The sequence below is a fragment of the Marmota monax genome, unplaced genomic scaffold (assembly GCF_021218885.2).
Source record: "Marmota monax isolate L192 unplaced genomic scaffold, Marmota_monax_Labrador192_F-V1.1 WCK01_AAM20220418_F8-fsc00018, whole genome shotgun sequence".
NCBI lineage: Eukaryota > Metazoa > Chordata > Mammalia > Rodentia > Sciuridae > Marmota > Marmota monax.
In genome coordinates, this window is record NW_026692201.1 from 3,619,131 (window position 1) to 3,640,396 (window position 21,266).

Sequence of the window (21,266 nt, forward strand, 5' to 3'; positions counted from 1 at the left end):
TAAAGATACTATATGTTAAATTCTATAGTCATAATTTTTTTAAAAAATTAGGAGATTAAGAGGCGAATAATGTTACAAAATCCAAGGAAGAAGAGTTTCCAAAACTAAAAAACAATTAGCTGGTAGAGGAAAATTATAGTTTACTTCTGAAGACTACAATCTGTCCAAAGATCTCAAAATGTCATTCTAAGTTCTTGAAATTATTAAAATAATCTCAAGAAGATATGTTCTGTGAATGAAAAAATTAGGGAAAGAAGCTCTTTTAACCAAAGGTGGAGATGCTCCAGATCATGTAGGGGACATTTTCAAACTATAAAACACATTGATTCACCAATACTACTTGAGTAATGGGGATGAAAACAGGTAAGAATATTGTTTGGAAAAAATTCCAAGGTATTGTAGTATTTATTCCCTCTGAGATTAAAAAGTAAAACAAAACAAAACACCATTCCTAGCCTTGGTTTCACAATAAACATACTAAAAACTCTTAAGACCGAATGGGGTTATAGAATGGTACTTTTCCATCATGCTCAAAACTTAGGTTTGATCTCCAGCCCACATACATATAAGCACATGCAAGCATGTATACACACACACACACACACACACACACAGAGAGACAAAAAAAAAAACCCTCAGAAATACTCAAATAAGGAAACATTTCACTTTGCTTAACCCACAGCATTTTATAAATTTATTTGTAGCAATTTGTAAATTTCTTTGATCTCACAACCTTTTTTTAAATTCTTTTTCCTTAAATATTACTATCTCACAAAAGAATGTTCCTCAAAACAGGGTTTGCGAAATGCTGAATCAGACATTTTTAAACAACATACAATTGTCATTTCTACTGTACAAATCTGATTAAACTTTTCTTGCCAGGAAAACAGCAGTTCTAAGGAATGGGCCTAACAGCCTTATTATATTTTCCTCATAGTTTATCAAATTACATTCCTTCATCTCATAGTGATGTCCAAACTTCTCTAGCAATGATTTACATGATCAGAAAACACTAAGCCAAATTATATCTACATTTGTGTAGATAAAATAAACTTCTAAAGAAATCAATAAGGGGTCTGGGGTTGTGGCTCAGTGGTAGCATGCTTGCCTAGCATGTGTGAGGCTGAGTTCGATTCTCAGCACCACAAACAAATTTTTAAAAAAAGGTCCATCAACAACTAAAAAATAATAAAAAAAGAAATCAATAAGGACAAAATTACATTTATAGCAGTTAAGTCCATTTTATTAATGAGGAATGGTAGAATTAAAATAAAGCACTGTCATTGATTAATTCTCTAAGCCAAAGAGAATATTTCAAAATCCTGGATTATTCTCAATAGAAATACATTCAGTAGTAAAATGATATTTCTAAGTTCATATTAAAATCAGTGGTCCTCAGCTTAAATTTCAAAATTTTAATGAATAATGTATTTTCTTATAGACTGGCAGAACTAAATACAGTAAAGCTAGGCAATAGAACCATTAATTTCAGGGGATAACCACTAACTTGAAGGAAACTGCATGTTCATTCCTCTTTTTCAAAAAAGCAGAAATCAGTGCATTAGTTATACATAATGGTGGGGTTCATTTCAAATTATTAATAAAATCTTGGAATATAATTTGCTCCATTTCAGTCCCTAGTGCTTTTATCTTGCAGTCTCCTCCTCCCTCCCCTTGTTCCCCTTCCTCTGCTCTACTGATCTTCCTTCTATTTATTTCTATTTTAATTGGGACTTTGTAGATACATCCAAAGGCCAAATTCACTGTATCAAATTAATACCACATTCCTTCACTTTTTCTATCCCTCTTCCCTCCTCTTCAGTCTCCTTTACTCCACTGATCATACCGCTGTTTTCGTGAGATCCAAGTGGCCCCCCACTTCCACCACCACCCGCTTGCTTAGCTCTAACTTCTGCAAATGAGAGAAAACATTTCGTCCTTGACTTTCTGGGTCTGGTTTACTTCACTTAGCACGATATTCTCTAGTTTCATTTATCAGGAAATGATATAATTTAATTCTTCTTTATGGCCAAGTAAAACTCCATTGTGCATACAAACCACATTTTCTTAATCCACTTGTCTATTGATGGGTACCTGGGCTTGTTCCACAGCCTGGCTATTGTGAATTACACTGCAGCAAACACTGATGTACCTGTATCACTACAGTATGCTGATTTCACTTTATGTGGATAAATACCAAGTGGTGGGATAGCTGGGTCATGGGGTGGTTCTATTCCCAATCTCTTCAAGAATCTCCATACTGCTTTCCAAAGTGGTCATATTAATTTGCAGTCCCAGCAACAATTCATGAGTATCCCTTCCCCCCCCCCCCATCTTCACCAGCATTTATTATTGTTTCTGTTCTTGAGAATGCCATTCTAACTGGATTGAGATGGAATCTCAAAGTGTAGTTTTGGTTTGCATTTCCCTGATTGCCATGGATATTGAACATTTTTTCATATATTTGTTGACCATTTATATTTCTTCCTTTGAGAAATATCTGATTGGGTTTTTTGCCCATTTATTAACTGGTTTTTTGTTTTGTTTTGCTGTTTTCTTGAGTTGTTTATGTATTCTGGGTATTAATCCCCCCATCAGAGGAGTAGCTGGCAAATTTTTCTCCTATTCTGTAGACTCTCTTGTCATGCTCTTAATCATTTCCTTTGTTGTTCAGAAGATTTTTTAATCTGATGGCATCCCACTTGTTGATTCTTGGTTTTATTTCTTGAGCTTCGGGGATCTTGTTAAGGAAGTTGCTGTCTGCGCCAATATGTTGGAGTGTTGATTCTGTTTTCTTCTATCAGTTGCAAAGTTTCTGGTCTAATTCCAAGGTCTTTGATCCACTTGATTGGACTTACATGCAGGGTGAGAAGGACCTAGTTTCATTCTACACATGGATATCCAGTTTTCTCAAAACCGTTTGTTAAGACTATATATTTTTCCAAGATAGATTTTGGCACCTTTGCCAAGTCTCAGATGACTGCAACTACGTGGGTTCATCTCTGTGTTCTATTCTATTTCATTGGTCTTCATGTCTTTTGTGTGTGTGTATGTGGGTGTGCCAATACCATGCTCTTTTTGTTATCTGAAACCAGGTGGTGTGATGATGACTCCAGCATCATTATTCTAGCTCAGGACTGCTTTGGCTATTCTGGGTCTTTTATTCTTCCATATGAATGTTTGGACTGTTTTTTCCAGTTCTGAGAGAATATAATTGGTACTCTGATGGGGGTTGCACTGAATCTCCGTAATCCTTTTGATAATATGGTCATTTTGACAATATTAATTCTGCCTATCCAAGAACACGGGAGATCTTTCCATCTTCTAAGGTCTTCTTCAGTTTCTTTCTTCAGCATTCTATAGTTTTCATTTTAGAGGTCTTTCACCACTTGGTTAGATTTATTCCTGAGTATTTATTTTGGTGGTGGTAGGTTATTGTGAATGGGATAGTTTTCCTGATTTCCTTCTCCGTATATTCACTACTGGAGTATCGGAAAGCTATTGATTTATGAATATTTACCTTATATTCTACAACTTTGATAAATTTATCATCTCTAGAAGTATTCTGGTGGAGTTTTTTGAGTCTTCTAGATGTAGAATCATGTCATCAGCAAACAAAGATAATTTGACTTCTTTCTTTCCTATCTGTATCATTTTAATTTCCTTCTCTTGCCTGATTGCCGTACTAGAGTTAGAAAAACTATACTGAATAAGAGTGGTGAGAGTGGGCATCCTGGTTTGCTCCTGGTTGTAGAGGAAATGTTTTCAGTATGCCTATAATGTTGGCTTCAGGTTTGTCATATATAGCCTTTATGATGTTGAGGTAAGTTCTTTCCATCCCTAGCTTTTCCACTGTTTTTTAACACGAATGGTCCTGGATTTATCAAAAATCTTTTCTGACTCTATTGAGATGACCATGTGATTCTTGGCCTTAATTCTGCTTAAGTGGTAAATTACATTTATTGATTTGCAGATGTTGAACTAACCTTGCATCATGGAATGAAACATACTTGATTACAGTATGTCATCTTCTTGATGTGTTTTTGAATGTGGCTTGCTAATATTTATTTAGGATTTTTTGCATTAATGTTGATCAAGAATACTGGTCTGCATTTTCCTTAATGCATATTTGTGTGGTTTTGGTATGATGGTTACACTGGCTCCATAGGATGTATTTGGGAGTGTTCCCTCCTATTTCATGAAATAATCTGACAAAGAATGATGTTAGATTTTTTTAAAGGTCTCATAGAGCTTGGCTGAGAATCCATCTGGTCCTGGGCTTTTCTTTGTTGGAAAGCTTTCAATTGCTGCTTCAATTTCATTGCTTGCTTAGGTTTTCTATATCTCCCTGTTCTGTTTGGGTAGGTCTTTGTTATGTGTCTAGAAATTTGTCCATGTCTTCCAGATTTTCCATTTTACTGGAGTATAAGTTTTCAAAATAGTTTCTAAAGATCCTCTAGATTTCAGAGTGTCTTTGACAATATCTCTTTTTCATCTCTAATTTTGTTGATTTGGACCTTGTCCCTCTTTCTTCTAGCTAGTTTGCTAAGAGTTTATCAACTTTGCTATCTTCTCAAAGAACTAACTCTGTTGCACACATCTTTTGTAATATTTTTTGTTCTCAATTTCATTCATTCTTTTAATCTTAATTATGTCCTTCTTAATTATTTCCTGTCTTCTACTCAGTTTGGAATTAGTTTGTTTTTCCTTTTCTAGGACCTTGAGGTATATAGTATTAGATTATTTGGGATCTTTGTTTTTTTTTTTAAATGTAGGCACTTAATGCAATAAACTCTCCTCCTAGAACTGCCTCATACTGTCCTAGAGAACTTTATTTTTTGTATCTCTGTTCTCATTTGAATCTATTTATTGCTTTCTTCTTTCATTTATGATCCACTCCTCATTTAAAAGAGTACTGTTCAATCTTCATGTGTTTATGTGGTTTCTATAATTTTTATTCCTGTTAATTTCATTCCATTATGATTCTATAAAGCCATAGGATTATACCAGTTTTTGTATTTGCTAAGACTTATGTTATGTGTTATATGGTATATTGTGGAAAAGGTTCCATGAGCTGCTAAGGAAAAAGTGAAATCAGCTATTCTGGGGGTCATTTTGTAGATGTTTGTTTGTTAGGTCCAGCTGATTTATAGTATTATTTAGACTGGAAATATTTTTATTGATTTTTATGTTGAATGTCCAATTGGTGCAAGGGCTTTGTTCAAACCATCCCATATTTTTGTACTTGGATCTATCTGGGATTTATTGTTAAGAAGTATTTTTAATGAAATTAGGTGCACTGCTATTTGAGGCACAAATATTTACTGTCATCATATATTCCAGTTGGAGTGTTTGCTTTCCAGGATGTAGTGACTTAGTGTTTTCTGATTAATTTTTGCTTGAAGTCTGCTTTTGTTGGATTGAGAATAGCTTCTCTTGTTTTTGGACTTCACTTGCATGGAATATTATTTCCATTCTTTCACTTTCAGTCTGTGGGTGTCTTTGCCTATGAGATGAGTCTCTCGCAAACAGCATCTACTTGGATCTTGTTTTTAATCCATTCTGCCAATCTGTCTTTTACTTGGGAAGCTGAGATCATTTATATGCAGTGTTTTTATGGGTAGATATTTGTTATTTGTTGCCATTTTGGCTTCTTTGCTATGTATAATTTGGTCTTATTTCCATTTGCTTAGTTATTTTTCTAGATAGGTTCATCCATTTATAAGCTTTGGAATTTATTAGTTCTGTGTGTAGTATATCTGTGAGTATTTTGTAGTTGTCGTTTAGTGGTCATAAATTCTTTTGGCTTATCCTGATCGTGGAAGTTTTTATTCCTTCTTTGATTCTAAAAGACAACTTTGCTACATACAGCTCTCTTGGCTCTCAACTATTTTCTTTTAAAGCTTGAAACATCTCATTCCAAGCCCTCCTGGATTTTAGAGTCTGATCTGAGAAGTCAGAAGTGAGCCTTATTGACTTACCTCTAAATGTGACCTGACATTTTTATCTTGCAGCTTTTAATATTCTTTCCTAACTTTCTATATTATGCATTTTGATTATGATGTGTCTTGGGAAGAATCTTTTTTGATCTTTATTTGGTGTGCTATATGACTCCTATATGTGGATGTCCATCTCATTTCTAAGGTCAGGAAAAATATTTCTGCTGTTATTTAACTGAAAAGATTCTTAATACCTTTATCCTGTATCTCTACATTTTCTTCTATCCCAATGATTCTCAAGTTTGCTCTATTGATGTTTTCCCAGAATTTTTGTATATTCCAATCGTGGTCTCTTTTTTAACTGCATACTAACTATTCAAGTTCATATTCCCTGTCTTTAAGGTCAGTCTTCAAGAAGTAGTTCTGTCTTCAAGGTCTGAAGTTCTATTTTCTATGTAATCTAATCTGCTGGTGATACTTTCAAGATAATTTTTAATTTTATTCATTGTGACTTTCCCTTCCAAAAATCCTGGAAATCAACTCAATTTCCTTATTGAAATAGTCTTTCACCTCCTATTATTTCTTCCCTTGATTTATTCTTTAGATCTTCTTTTAGCTCACTGAACATTTTAATAATTAGTTTATTATAGTCTTTCTCTGGAATTTCATCCACTTTCATATCTTGTGGATTCCTCTGTTGGGGTACTATAAATTTTGGCAAGAGACTTGTTTGCTCATTTCTTCATGTTTTCAGAGGTCTTGGATTTGCATGTGTGTTGATATGGATTCCTCTCCCTCTTTTATTTTTTTTTTTATTTTTTTTTTTTTTATTTTTTTTTTTTTTCAATTTACAATAATCAGTTTATTTTTTTATTTTTTTTTTTTTTTGCTTTTCCTTTTTTTTTTTTTTTTTTTTTTTTAATTTTTTTTTATTGGTTGTTCAAAACATTATAAAGCTCTTCACATATCATATTTCATACATTAGATTCAAGTTGGTTATGAACTCCCAATTTTACCCCAAATACAGATTGCAGAATCACATCGGTTACACATCCACATTTTTACATAATGCCCTATTAGTAACTGTTGTATTCTGCTACCTTTCCTATCCTCTACCATCCCCCCTCCTTTATTTTCATTCCCTTTTGAAATATTACACTATACTAAATAAAATACTTTCTTAATTATTTAGAAACATTTGAGGCATGAATCCATACAGAAATTCAAAGCACAATTCAAATGCAATTTTAAAATTTTGTTATTTGGGGGGTAAGGATTACTGCTAACTACCATAATTTCTCAAAATTAGTGACTACTAAACTCAGAGCAATTCATCAATAGGAAATAAGGATAGTCAAGTGTTAAGTACAAATAAATGAACTTTATTGAACTAACCATGGTTTTATGTACTGACAATACTGCTTTACATAGGCTTATAATCCTTTATTCACTCTTCAGTACCAGATGAGGTTTAGCATTCTAATTTTCTGGATTTTTAAAAAATAAAAATGCATGCATTATAAAAATACCTCGTGTTTTAGACTACCATCAGCAGGACTTAAAGCAGCATTTTTTTTGTCAAACACATTAATGTTTCTAAAGGAAATTATATGTATATTTGATCTAAATAAGATAAATAAGACTATGAACATCTTTACATTGGTTCAGGTCACATTTTGCTGCCAAATAAGTTACTAAAGAAAAAAAAAAACCACCTTTTTTCTTCTCAGAGCTTTGGGGATTCACAATTGTGTATAAAAGACTGTGGATATTAAATCCAGTTGAGATTACTTGGCCCTTCCAAACTGACTACTTGATGTCTCCATCTGGGTTATCTCAAAGGTATCTCAAAATTAACCTGTTCAAAACTAAATATCTGATCTCTTTGCCCATCAAACTAAGAGTTCTTCATCTAGTCTTTCCCAATCCTCTCTATCCACAGAGAATTGCAAACCAAAATTTGAAAGTAATCTTATTTTCCTCAAAATTTCTCTACCTATTCTGCCACTTTCAAGGCATTCACTTTTCTCCTCCTCCAAGACCACCACTCTAGATATCATCCTTCTCACATATTATATATACTGCCTTCTATACTGGACAATGTCCTTTGGTGGTACTATAATCCTACACAAAACTGACAGAATTATCTTTTAAAATATAGATCAGATAATGTCACATCCTCTCCTAAAACTCTTAGGAGGTTTCCAGATACTCTTAGAAGAAAATGTAAATCCTTACTAAAACCCAGTCCTGGACTTCACTCTTAAACTGCATTTCTCTCCACCATCTCCTCAATTTTAGTATGTATTTTTTACTTTCCTGAATGCATTATTTCTTTTACACCTCTAAGTCCTCATATCCATGCTCCAAATCTTGAAACACTCTTGTACTATTAGTCTCCTACCTTTCTTCAAGTCTCAATTTTTAATTCTCCAAAGTGACTTCCTAACCCAAATTAGGTCATTCCTATTATTCTATCTTATGGAAACCTATTCTTTTCACTTGTAACATTTACAATTATTTATCAACTTAAGCATGTATTTAATGTTTGCCTCCATATTCTATACTAGAAACTTTATCTAAGCAGAGTTATTTACATGTATACTGCATACATCCAGCATTTAGGACAATACCTACAAAATGATAAAGAGGGATGCCTACATGCAAGTCTATTGGTTTCTAAGATGTGAGTCATGCACTTCTTCTAGTGGGAGGACAAAAAATTAAGAGTCCAAAATAACAGATTTACAAAATCCTTCATACTTACTGTATACCCACCAAGAGCTGGGATCTATTTTAAATACTGAGGATATAACAATATAAAAAATAAGTCAATTCCTGTTCTTAGAGAACTTACATTTTAGTGAGGGAATGACAGACAATATAAAATAAATAGCCTGACAATGTGGTGCATGCCTATAATCCCAGAGACATGGGGGGATGATGCAGGAGGACTGTGAGTTTGAGGCCAGCCTCAGTAACTTAAGAAGATCCTGTCTTAGAATAAAAATAATGAGGGCATGGGACATTACTCAGTGGTAGAGCATTGCAGGGTTCAGTCCCCAATACTGCCAAAAGAAAAAAAAATAAATAAGAAGCCAGTGATCTTCTCTATGTTTACAGTCTCTCAGCTATGACTCAACCATTTTAATGAAAATAGCTTTTCATTAGTCATTGCTTTTCAGAGGTTCTAACCTCTAGCCTCAGTATCAGAGCTGTAGTCCACTATGATAAACATGCTGCATGATAAAAAAAAATAAACCCTGCTGGAAGCCACCAGTGAATTACTTGAGGGTTTTCTCTCAGTATAGCAGCCAAGGAGATTTTAGGTTTAACCTTGGGAACTATGTGTGGCTCTCCCACGGCATAGATTTCCCAAGGAACCTGACCTTTATCTGCACTCTACTAGGAAGATCCCTCATAGTAGCTCCAGAGATGGGCATAACCTGTTGGGAACTGGACAGCCTACCTATAACCTTTTTTTTCTTTTTGGTGAAGAATATTCTATGGAAGGCCTTTAATGTTCCCCAATATAAAGAAAGCAAGCACAGGTCCCATTTCATCTTTTTAGTACACAAGCTCAAGCTGTATGATTGGCTAGCCGGTCCCACCCCTGCTTTCTGATAATATTTTCTGTGTCCTATTGTTTTTTTCATCGTTCTATTTTTCTTACCTTTATTTTGCAGCCAGCCCATTCTACCACATTTCCATCACCTGTGTGGGATGCATGCGAGAAAACCCGATATTGCAAACTACTGAGATTTGTGGGTTTCTCTGTCATCTTAGCATACCTAATCTGACCTGATAGAAGTGAAATTCATGGTATCTTGGAATGTGATAGGTGCTAATGAGGAAAATAAAACAAAAAGATAAGAAGGATGGAAGTGGAAATATTAGGAAGGACTCATCTCATAAAGGGCATCCACCTTAAACTAAGCCTTTAATTATGGCTCTAAGAACACCAAACTGAATATAATTTATCTCAAGATTATGGAAGAGATATTTTATTGTCTTTTTCCCCCACTAAAATGTAAGTGCTATAGAAGAGGGTTTTTTCATTATTTCACTGACTGCATTATCCTCAATACAGAGTCTTTCCAGTTTTCTTAAGTAAATCTTAAAATCCACACACAAGTCATTGTCTACAGCATGTACCAATGCCTTCATTTTCCCTAATTATCTTTAAACAGCCTCTTCTGAACCATCTGAATAATTTTTATGACATTATTAGTACTGTATCTTGATTCTCTATCTCATCTTCCAAACATGATGCAAATATTTTAAACAGCATTATCAGAACACTGAAAATTTAAAATTTCTAATACCAAGAAATTATATAGCAGAAAAAATCTACTAATTAGTACACACAAATACAATTATCTTGTTGGGTTTTTATATATACATATACCTTTATTTTATTTCTTCATTTTTATGTGGTGCTGAGGATTGAACTCAGCACTTCCCACGTGCTAGGTGAGCACTCTACCACTGAGCCATAACCCCAGCCCTACAAAGTATCCTGTTTTTAACTTAAAGCCTTAAAAATACCAACCTGGGCTGTTTCTGTCATTTTCTGTTCAAAATCAGCTTTTGCTAATGCATATTTTTCCACATAGAGTTTATACGTATCTGTAGCTTTCTTAGATTTAACAGCTGCCTGTAACAAAACAAAAATGTTTTTAATTTTTTGTTGACCTTTTTTCCCCCTAATATAAGTTCATTTGAAATAACAAATTAAAATGTACTTTTTACATTGATATTTTTATTTTTTTAATTGATTTTACTTATTTAAATAAATTTATTTATTTATTTAAATACATGGTAGTAAAATGCATTACAATTCTTATTACACATAAGAGCACAATTTTTCATATCTCTGTTTGTATATAAAGTATGTTGACACCAATTCATGTCTTCATACATGTACTTTGGATAATGATGTCTATCACATTCCAACATTATTGCTAACCCCCTGCCCCCTCCCTTACCCTCCCACCCTCTGCCCTATCTGGAGTTCCTCTATTCCTCCCATGCTCTCCTCTCCCTCCCTCCCCACTATGAGTCAGTCACCTTATAACAGAGAAAACATTCGGCATTTGTCTTTTTGGGATTGGCTAACTTCACTTAGCATCATCTTTTCCTACTCCATCCATTTACCTGCAAATGCCATGATTTTATTCTATTTTATTGCTGAGTAATAGTCCATTGTGTATATGCCACATTTTTTTTAATCCATTCCTCTAATGAAAGGCATCTAGGTTGGTTTCATAGTTTAAATATTGTGAATTGTGCTACTATAAACATTGATGTGGCTGTGTCCCTGTAGTATGCTGTTTTTAAGTCCTTTGGGCATAGACTGAGGAGAGGGATAGCTGGGTTAAATGCATTTTAAGATTTCAATATGACAAATAACTTTAATACCTGGTGGTCAAGCCTGCCTTAATCGTTTTGTTTTTGTTGTGATCATAAATTAACTCAGGAATTAAACATTGACTCTCCTTTCTATCTGATGAAATATACTTTAAAAAATTAAAATACTCTCATTTTATTAACCAGAGTGAGATTGTATAACCACATTATAATAGTACAGTGTTACTAAAACTATATTAACACACTGTAAGAAAGAAATTTTCTGACAATGTACAAAAAATGTTACAATACCATGAGAATATTCTTGACACCTCTAAATGAGTGAGTCTTCCTTCCTCCCCTACAACATATACATATTCCACTTAATGTCTGATTAAAGTCTATAAACCTAGATCAAAAGCTAAGAAGACTGGGGTTCTTGGGGGGTTTTTTTCCCATTATGTTGCAGCAAATCTATGAATTTGTTTTTAATCTTTGCCTAATTTTTCAAGATTTCTATCTTTAAAAAATGTTGCTACAATATTACCAGTTCAGTTATTTATTCAATTAAAAACATGTTATTTTTTTTTCTCAAGGACTCCATAAAAGAAAGATAGCCTACATATAAACAATTATAAATTGGTAGAAAGTAAACAAGTCACAGATATCAAGATAAATTCTGAGGAAGACAGACATTCAGGGGAATTTCTGGCATCGTGTTGAGTAGGGTATACACATAGCTATCAAGAAACTTTACTAAGTATTCTCAAATGACTGATCAATTTGAACATAGGAAGATTGGAGTGGGTGACTGAAATAAATAAGAGTTCAAAAAAAGATCAAATACAGACAAGTTATAGAAATCCAAGATATAAAAACCTCCATTTTCTTATTGAGGTAACACTCTGCTATGAATGAGAAACAGTAGGGTAAGGCCTCAGAGCTTAATGAAAATTTAAAATAAATTTCAAACCATGGTATAGAGGACATAACAAGCAGTGTAACTAGATGATTAAAAGTAACGGTAAAGGGAAAAGCTGGAAACTATAAAATCTGTATAGAGCCAATCAGGACCACTAATGTAATTATCTCCAGCTGTGATCAGGAGTCTAAGAACAACAGTTAGAAATACAATGGGGCTTACCCTGTGGTTTGGCTAGAGATAGGGTTGTAGCTCAGTGGTAGAGCACTTGCCTAGCACATGTGAGGCATTGAGTCTGATCCTTAGCACCACATAAAAATAAATCAATAGGGCTGGAGTTGTGGCTAAGTGGTAGAGCACCTGCCTAGCATGTGTGAGGCACTGGGTTCAATTCTCAGCACCACATATGAATAAATAAAAATAAGGTCCATTGGCAACCAAAAAGTATTTTTAAAAATAAATAAAATAAAGGTATTGTGTCTACCCACAACTAAAAAAGATATTTAAAAAATTTTTAAAAACATCAACTTTGTTCTAACTACATATATTATAGTAAGTATATATGTTGTACGTTTTCCTACCTTCTTAGAGAATACAGGATGTCATTTTACCATGTAGTGTAAATAAAACTGCTTTGGGAACCAGAAGAACTTAACTCAAAATTTTGGCTCTACCATTTACTACCCTTTTGATCTTGTCTCTAAGCTTTACATAGTTCTCTCATTCTTAAAATAGGAACAATATCATTTATTTGTAAAATATACGGTAGTGATGAAATGTAAGTAAATAAAATCCTTATGATAGGGCTTGACACACAGTCAAATTTAAAAAATAAGTGGTATCAGCTATTTTTCATAGTTTCTAACAAAGAACATCATCAAGAACATACAATATTTAGTTTTGCTACTATGTAAAGATATACATGACTCATACTGAGTTGTCTGTCCCTAGAGAAAGTGACTAAAACCTATAACAATTTTCTACTTTGCTCCTATATATAATTTTTTTAAGAGAGATGGAGAGAGAGAGAGAGAGAGAGAGAGAGAGAGAGAGAGAGAGAGAGAGAGAGAGAATTTTTTTTTAATATTTATTTTTTAGTTTTCGGCGGACACAACATTTTTTGTCTGTATGTGGTGCTGAGGATTGAACCCGGGCCGCACGCATGCCAGGCGAGCGCACTACCACTTGAGCCACATCCCCAGCCCCATCTCCTATATATAATTTATATATATACATATATAGATATAATTTTACCATTGTCTGGTCATTTGACATTATTTTATACCACTGTTATTATATTTTCTCTAATATCCTATCCCTGTTCAAATACAACAATTAGAAAAAATGGTTAGTTAGAGTTTATTACGTACCCTCCCAGGAAACCCAGATAACCATGTTTGCTAGAATTATTTTAGAAACAATTCTAATGTAATGGTTATATAGGTTTCCTTTTGGATTCTTCTTATGCAAAGAGACTTTAATATCTTCTTCCAGCTACCTAATTTTCAGTATACCTGAGCAATCAACAATCCACAGGTCACAAAATTATTTTCTATGACCCAGCCTAGCAAAATGATATAGCTTCACTGGTAGCCCCTTCTTTGCTTGTTCCTCATCCTGAAATCTACTCTTTTTTCCTGCTATTAAATTATGGTTTAATAATTTATGTCACCACTTGATAAAGATGTGATCATTCAAAAATTCATAAAAATGGAAAATATTAAAAATTAACTATAAGGACCCCTGTTGAAACTTTTCAAAGTAACTTATTTCAATAAATCTTTCTTATCATCTTTCCTTTTTAGAGATTTTCTTTTTACAGGTTCTAAACAAAATCAGATACTACCCCCTCTCTAACCTCTTATTCTGCACTCTTTGATAATATATCTTGGTTCTCCAAGATATGAACACTTCTTTTTTTAAAATATTTATTTTTTAGTTATAGGTAGACCCAATGTATTTTACTTTATGTGGTGCTAAGGATTAAACATGCATGTCTCATGCATGCTAGGCAAGCACTCTACCTCTGAGCCACAACCCCACCTGGATATAGAATACTTCTTGAAGCAGGAAGAGAACACCATCAGATTCAGTCTTTAATAACACTCATGGCATCTAGCATGGTAAAAAGCTAGGAACCAAAACAATTATTTACTATTAAATTCAACTTATCACTTCATAATTCAATAGTAAATCAAAAAATAGCTAAATAAATTATTTTAAAAGGCAATCTATTCTAAACCTTACAGCTAAAATAAACTCCTAAGTTTTATTATATGGATGAACAGAAAAATTTACGTTTTTCTATAATGATCAATTTCCATATAAATATATTTGCTGTGTTACATTCAATACAAATGATGGTTTCTCAATGACAAGAATGTATAATCTAAAGAAACGAAAATGACTGCCTAGAGGAATATTACTCCTTATAGAAGACCTGTATTTCTACAATATAATTATTTCATATTACTTATCACATTACATAGAAATTTAAGAAATGAAGATTCCAAAGCATCATTTTCTTTCCCATACTCAAAGTCTCTAAAATTCTAAAGAGTTTTGCTACTAAGTCTTTTGAGTCAAAATCCATAAAAATACTAATTTAAAACTTTTACACCAGCAAATTTTCATTTTTTCTTCCAACATTAATTCCCTTGTACCATAAATCTTGGTTTAGTCATTCAACTCAGCATACAAACATTTACTAATTCTGAGCATAATCATCTTTATCTCAAAGATAAAAGAGCTGGATCTAACTCAAAACTGTAAACAAATAAGACTTCTGAATCATACCCTCTGATATCAGGAAACTAAAATTTCACTTCTCTTATTTGGAAGCATGAAGAAAGAAAGAAGACACTTTTTTAAAGATTTAACATTTTTTTATATTACCTCTACCTCTTCAAAGGTAAACCCAGTATGTCAAAATCTTAAAATTACACACCAACTTTAAAGAAGTATCTTGGAAAATGAACAAAAAAGGCACTTACTAATAAAAGAATAATATTTAATACAAAATACTTTGTTGACTTACGGGAAATTTTAAGGATGACAAAACTAAATTTATAGAAGACTATCATGTAAAAGGATATAGATGCAATTTTAGAATATAATTATAACTATTATTTTTAAAGCAAAAAATCTTTCATAGGAAACAGTTACAGAATAATAATACTGAATTATTAAATCAAAATGACTTCTAAAATAGCATATATCCTTAATAATGCTATAAGTTTTTACAGCAGAACTACAGAAACTGCATGCCTTGGTAACAAGAATCGTAACCACTTTTGTAGTCATTATTAAAAGGGAAGTTGGAGCATAGGGGTTGAGTGTTTTGTTTTGTTTTGTTGTGTGGTGCTGAGGATTGAACCCAGATTGTTATACATGTTAGGCAAGTGCTCTACCACTGAGTCACACCATGAGCCCTGAAACATTTGTTCTCAAATGAGGAAACCATGTTTAAAAGCAATAGCTAGCCAGGCACAGTGGCACACGTCTGTAATCCCAGTGGGTTGGGAGGCTGAGACAGGAGAATTGGGAGTTCAAAGCCAGCCTCAGCAATGGCAAGGCGCTAAACAACTCAGTGAGACCTGTCTCTAAATAAAATACAAAAATAGAGCTGGGGATGTGGCTTAGTAGTAGAGTACCCCTGAGTTCAATCCCAGGTACAAAAAAAAAAAAAAAAAAAAAAGAAAAGAAAATACAAGCAATAGCTATGTTTCTTCTCATAAATAACAGATTTGCTCTAATAAATTACCTATGGGCAATAAAATCCTCCATCTTATTCATTTTCTTAACATTACAAATTTACTGACATACTACCAAAAATATCTCTGTTTAAATGCCTATTAATTTTATGGTAAAATTTTGTGAAACCAATATATGCATATCTGTTCTTGATCACAGTCCACAAATATGCATGCCTACTAAATGGTTTTTTATAAAAATAAGGGTGTATGAATGAGGATAAAAGCAAACTATGTGGTAACACCAAAATATTTATGAAAGGAAAAATAGTTCAAAGATCTGCCTTTAAAAATACATCATGTTAATACAGTTTATTATAGACCAAAAAAAATTATTTATTTACACCCATATCATAACACATAATAAATCAGAATGACTAATATATCTAGCATATAAGTAAAGATGCCACCTCTGAGCAGGTGAATTACAAAAAAGTATTCATTCCATTGAGCTGTCTATCACTAAAGGCAAGCAAAACACTGGCTGGATTTTAGCCACCAACTCACAACCCTTGGATACAACCATATGCTATGGTCCTGCTCAATATATAAAAAGAAAAGAAATCCTTTTATTTCATCCAAGTCATTACCTTAAACTTTTCCTTCTTTATATCAAAAGACTTAGAATCATTTAAGTATAATCTCTTTGCCATCTCTTTTCAAATGATCACTTCAGAGTAGGTGATATGTTAAGACCACTGAGTTTCACAAAAAAAGAATACATGGGAGTATTTAACCCAGTAGTATTTTCACCCTCTGGAAAAGTTCAACTAATTTAGACTATAGACATCTTCATTAATGAACTGGTATGGTTTCCCATACCAATAGTTACATATGTTCTATACGTAAACTGCTCCTATTGCTTAATTATTTTACTTTGAATTGTACCCTGCTTCATTTGTATTTGCTCCTCTTTTTTTTTTTTTTTTTTGAAAAAAATTAAACATCACACAGACAACAAAAGCCCTATGTTCTTCATAGATCCATTCCCCTCTTTCTCTCCTCAATGTAATTTCTATCATGTATTGGTGTTTACTATCTCCATGAAGGTCCCTAATAAGTATTTACTTTTTTTTTTAAATTGTAGTTTTCAGGATAGTTTTATTAAATAAACATAATTTAATATATCCTCATTTTTTCTTATATTTTACTTCTTTTTTTACAAAGCTAAACATACATTTTTTATCATATCTCTGATTTATTCATTTTTGCATTGTAATTCTTAATATACCTTTATACCACAGTTTATCATATCTCTGATTGTGTATTTACTTTTATATATAGTATGTTTTACAGAGAATTAAAGGTTATGTAAAAGATATCAAATTCTATATATTCTGCTGAAACTTTGCTTTTCTTATTCAATATTATGCTTTTTAGATTTATTTAGGTTAATTAATACATGTCATTCTAGCCAATTCCTGTAGTGTAAGAGACCCCAAGAACCAATCACCTAGAATCAAGATTTCATTTATTCCTTTTCCTCCAATTTTTTTTGCTATAATATTTTAAATTCCTAATCTATCGTTCTACCCCATTTAGTTCATTTATATGAACTACCATGTGATGTCCTATATTATTAAACACTCTCATATTACCAAATATTTCAATTTAATAATCTATTATTAGAAGTCTAATCCATTTATATATATTGTGATTATTGGTATGTTTGGATTTATTTCTTTCAACTTACTGAGTTTACTATTTTTTTCTTTCCTTCTTTGTTTCCCTTTAAATTAATATATATTTTAAATACCCTCTTCCTTTACCAATGTAGAAGACTTAAATTACATTGCTAATTCTTTTAGTAGTTAAACTTAATAACATACCTGACTACTACTAAATCTGGTATAATTAATTGTAAGACACATCATTATCTCACATACCACTATAATAAAAAGATGCTATCAACTAAGCTATGAAACAATGCTTTCTTATGATTTAGAATTTTTACTTCTACATTTGTTGAAAGAGCTCTTTTAGATTAGTGGAGGATGTTTATTCTAAATTACCAGTGACGGCACTCTTATGCAATTTAAAAAATAAAAAGGAAAAACAAAATGAATAGATAGTATTCCTAAATCATACTCACATTCAGATTCTGACCCTTTTCAATTGCTTTCTAATTTAGAGACCAATGAGGTCTATTTTTTCAAACATAATGTTATCCTCAATGTCATCAAGAGCATTACTGACGTGTATTTACTTTTAAGTGTTCAAATATTATATCCAGATTTTCTCCCAAGCACTTGTTTTTAACAAAAGGTTTTCAAATAACAATCAGAACTATTCCTTCCTCAAATGGTCCTTAAATTATATGTTATATGTACTTTCAAACTGCTATAGCTATACAATTATGCAACCAAGTTTGCCCAGGCAATGAAACTATGTCATAAATGCCACATTATCAACAATGATTACCCATATATTATCAATTATCGATATGATGATACTAACAAATGAGATGCAATTTGATTTCAGATATGTGTTAAAAGAAATGCTTCCTAATTTTTAATGTTCTCTTTTTATCTGGTGAATAGTCCTGGATTTATTTAACCTACTTAATTTCTATAATAGTATTTTCAATTTGCAAACTCTTAAATTTCTTCAGTTCTGAAAAATTCTTAGCTATTAATTCTTCAAAAGACTACTTGCCCACCATTCCCCTCCATTTTTTTCCTTCTGAAAATCAATAGTAAATGAATGCTGGTAACTTTATTTTGCTGCGCTACACTCTAGATTAGGTCTCTTAGCACAGGTTGAACATCATCCTTAACCCCAAAATCCAAAACTTTTTGGGCCTCAAAATGATAAGACAAGGACAAAATTCCACAGAATGAGACTTTGTTTTATGTAAAAATTATCAAAAATAGTGTATAAATTACCTGCACATTACATGAATAAAGGTATATATAAAACATAAATGTTACTTATGTTTAGATTTAATGTCCCACCCCTAAAGTATCATATAAATATATATACACTTCATATAAAATAAATATCATAAAATATATTTTATATATATGTATGTTTGTGTGTTCCAAAAAATATCTGAAAAAATTTAAAGTACTTGTTACAACATTTTAATAATTGATATTCAACCTGTACTATCTTCCAAATTTATTTTTATTAATTAATCTATTTTAATTAGGTATATACTACAGAAGAATGCATTTTGATTCATTGTACAAAATTGCAGCACAACTTTTCTTTTCTCTGGTTGTACACAATGTAGCATCACATCATATGTGCAGTCATACCCAAATCTATATTTTTCATTTCTGAGTTTTCTAATTAGCTGTTTTTTCTATCTAGTAGATTGTTTCATTATGTATCTTTTACTTTCTTAATCTTCTTTAATGTAAATTTATATTTCTTTACACGACCTTTGACAAATTTCTTGTTTTCACATAGTTCATGTTTTATAAATTTAAATTTCATCACGGTGAGCTTTTTATTCCAATTATTAAATTCACTGGTTGTCTATTAGATTTTTTAGATGTTCTCTAGATTTTGTTGCTCACTCATTTCAAATGGGAATTTTGTTTCTGTTCTTCTCTCTATTGCACTCCATCAGAACTGCTGAAAAGCTACATAGAATACAATGTAAATGGTATCACCTCCTTGAATTGTGTTCTGTCCTTTATACTCAACCACTCCACTCTAGAAATTTTTAGGTTATCTCTTGCCAATCCTCCAAAGATCCAACTTAGCATCAGTCTTACAAAGGTAGTTTTTAATTATTTCTATATGAAAATTTTGGTGCTATGGCCAAATCATGAATTGGTTTGATTTCAGATAGGAACAGTATCTATGGATCTCTACTCGCAACCTCCCATAAGGCTTTAGCCCTAGTCATTCTTCTTTTTTCCTTCTACCTATAGCTTCAAGTTCTTTGTGCCTCATCTTAAGAAGGGAACTTTGGCCTCCTTTATCACAAAATAATATTTCACTGCCTAACTTAGGACTTCAAGTTCAACAAAAGTTTATATAATCAATCTTTATATGCCACTTTGGATTTCTGGTCTACAGAGATAATACTCTTCATTTTAGACTCTCTTATTTTGCTTTCTCTTTTCATATTTTATTCAAAATCACTATATCTGGAACACAGGGTTTTCAAATCATTACTATGGTTTTATATCTCACCTCCCAATTTTCATTTATCATACTAACATTAAATAAAATTTATTATTCCAAATTCTATCAACTGTTTTGATTTTTTCTTCTAATTATTGTCCATGCATATATGCTTTTATAGTCATAACTGTACTACAGGTATAATTTAGTTTTCATTTTTTACTAGATATTTCAAATATTTCACAAAGTTTTCAAAATTATCACTCCATATGATTTATCACTAAATGAGATATAGTACATCAAATAAGTAAATGGTTAAACCATTTTAAAAGAGAAAAAAAATATTTTTAAAGCATGAATGAGGATCCAACATGGCGGCGAGAGGGGAGGCAGCGCTTTCAGTACCTCCTCAACAACGGGATCAGAGAGACGCATGGATACGCTTAGATTCGACCTGCTGAGAAACTCCTAGCAAAATTCCACTAAAGAGAGACCAGCCGGGAATTGGAAGGATTTTTGGAGGTGACAGTCTGCGCTAGACGAGTGAATCTCCGCCACGCAGCCCAGAGGTCCAGACCCGCCAGCCGCTGCCCGCGCGACTCGGCGACTGTCGGCTGCCTGCACGAGGCCCCCGCGTCAGGGCGGATAGCCTCCGAGGCGCAGCGCAGCAGGAGTGGTGCAGGGACTCTAGGAAGAGGTCTCTCGCCAAGCCTTCATGAAATAGCGAACCGGGAGCTAAAACCAACCAGAGACAGACCAGTCCCACCCCTCCCTTAGGACACTCCAGCAAGGAGCCTGGGGCCCGCCATAGCAGAGTGGTGACATCACCAGAGTTCCGCCGACAGAATTCCTTCCCAGCGGAATCCACATTAGCAGGTGTGTGACTCCCACCCCCTCCAGATACAAGCAGCCAGGAAACCACCGGGGGCGTGTCTGTAGGGAAGCAGAGGGGATTCCAGATCCCCACCTCCCCTTAACACCAGCGGCAACACCCAAGATCTTAGCCGCCAGTTTCTGGGGGCGTGCCCACCAAAGGGGTCCGGAAAAATTAAACTGTTGGTTCCCAGATCACCCCACCACAGCACTGGGGCTTAATTGAATGACAGAGAGGGTGTTCATCGTTCGGGATATAGGACACGCGGTGGGGCTGCAAGTGTAATCAGATCCTTGGGGAACCGCCTCTGGTGAACAGGACCTGGCTGGCTGGCTGGGAGGAGGAACAGG

At 33.3% G+C, this 21,266-nt stretch overlaps 1 protein-coding gene across 4 annotated transcripts in view; it reads right to left on the reverse strand.

Annotated features, from left to right (window-relative positions):
- Fcho2 (FCH and mu domain containing endocytic adaptor 2) overlaps positions 1-21,266 on the reverse strand; it is a 141,020-nt gene that overhangs the window by 89,444 nt on the left and 30,310 nt on the right. For all 4 annotated transcript variants that reach the window (XM_058574144.1, XM_058574146.1, XM_058574143.1 and 1 more), the window contains exon 6: positions 10,492-10,596. In XM_058574144.1, the coding sequence (XP_058430127.1) occupies positions 10,492-10,596 (105 nt within the window). The remainder of the gene's footprint in view (positions 1-10,491; positions 10,597-21,266) is intronic.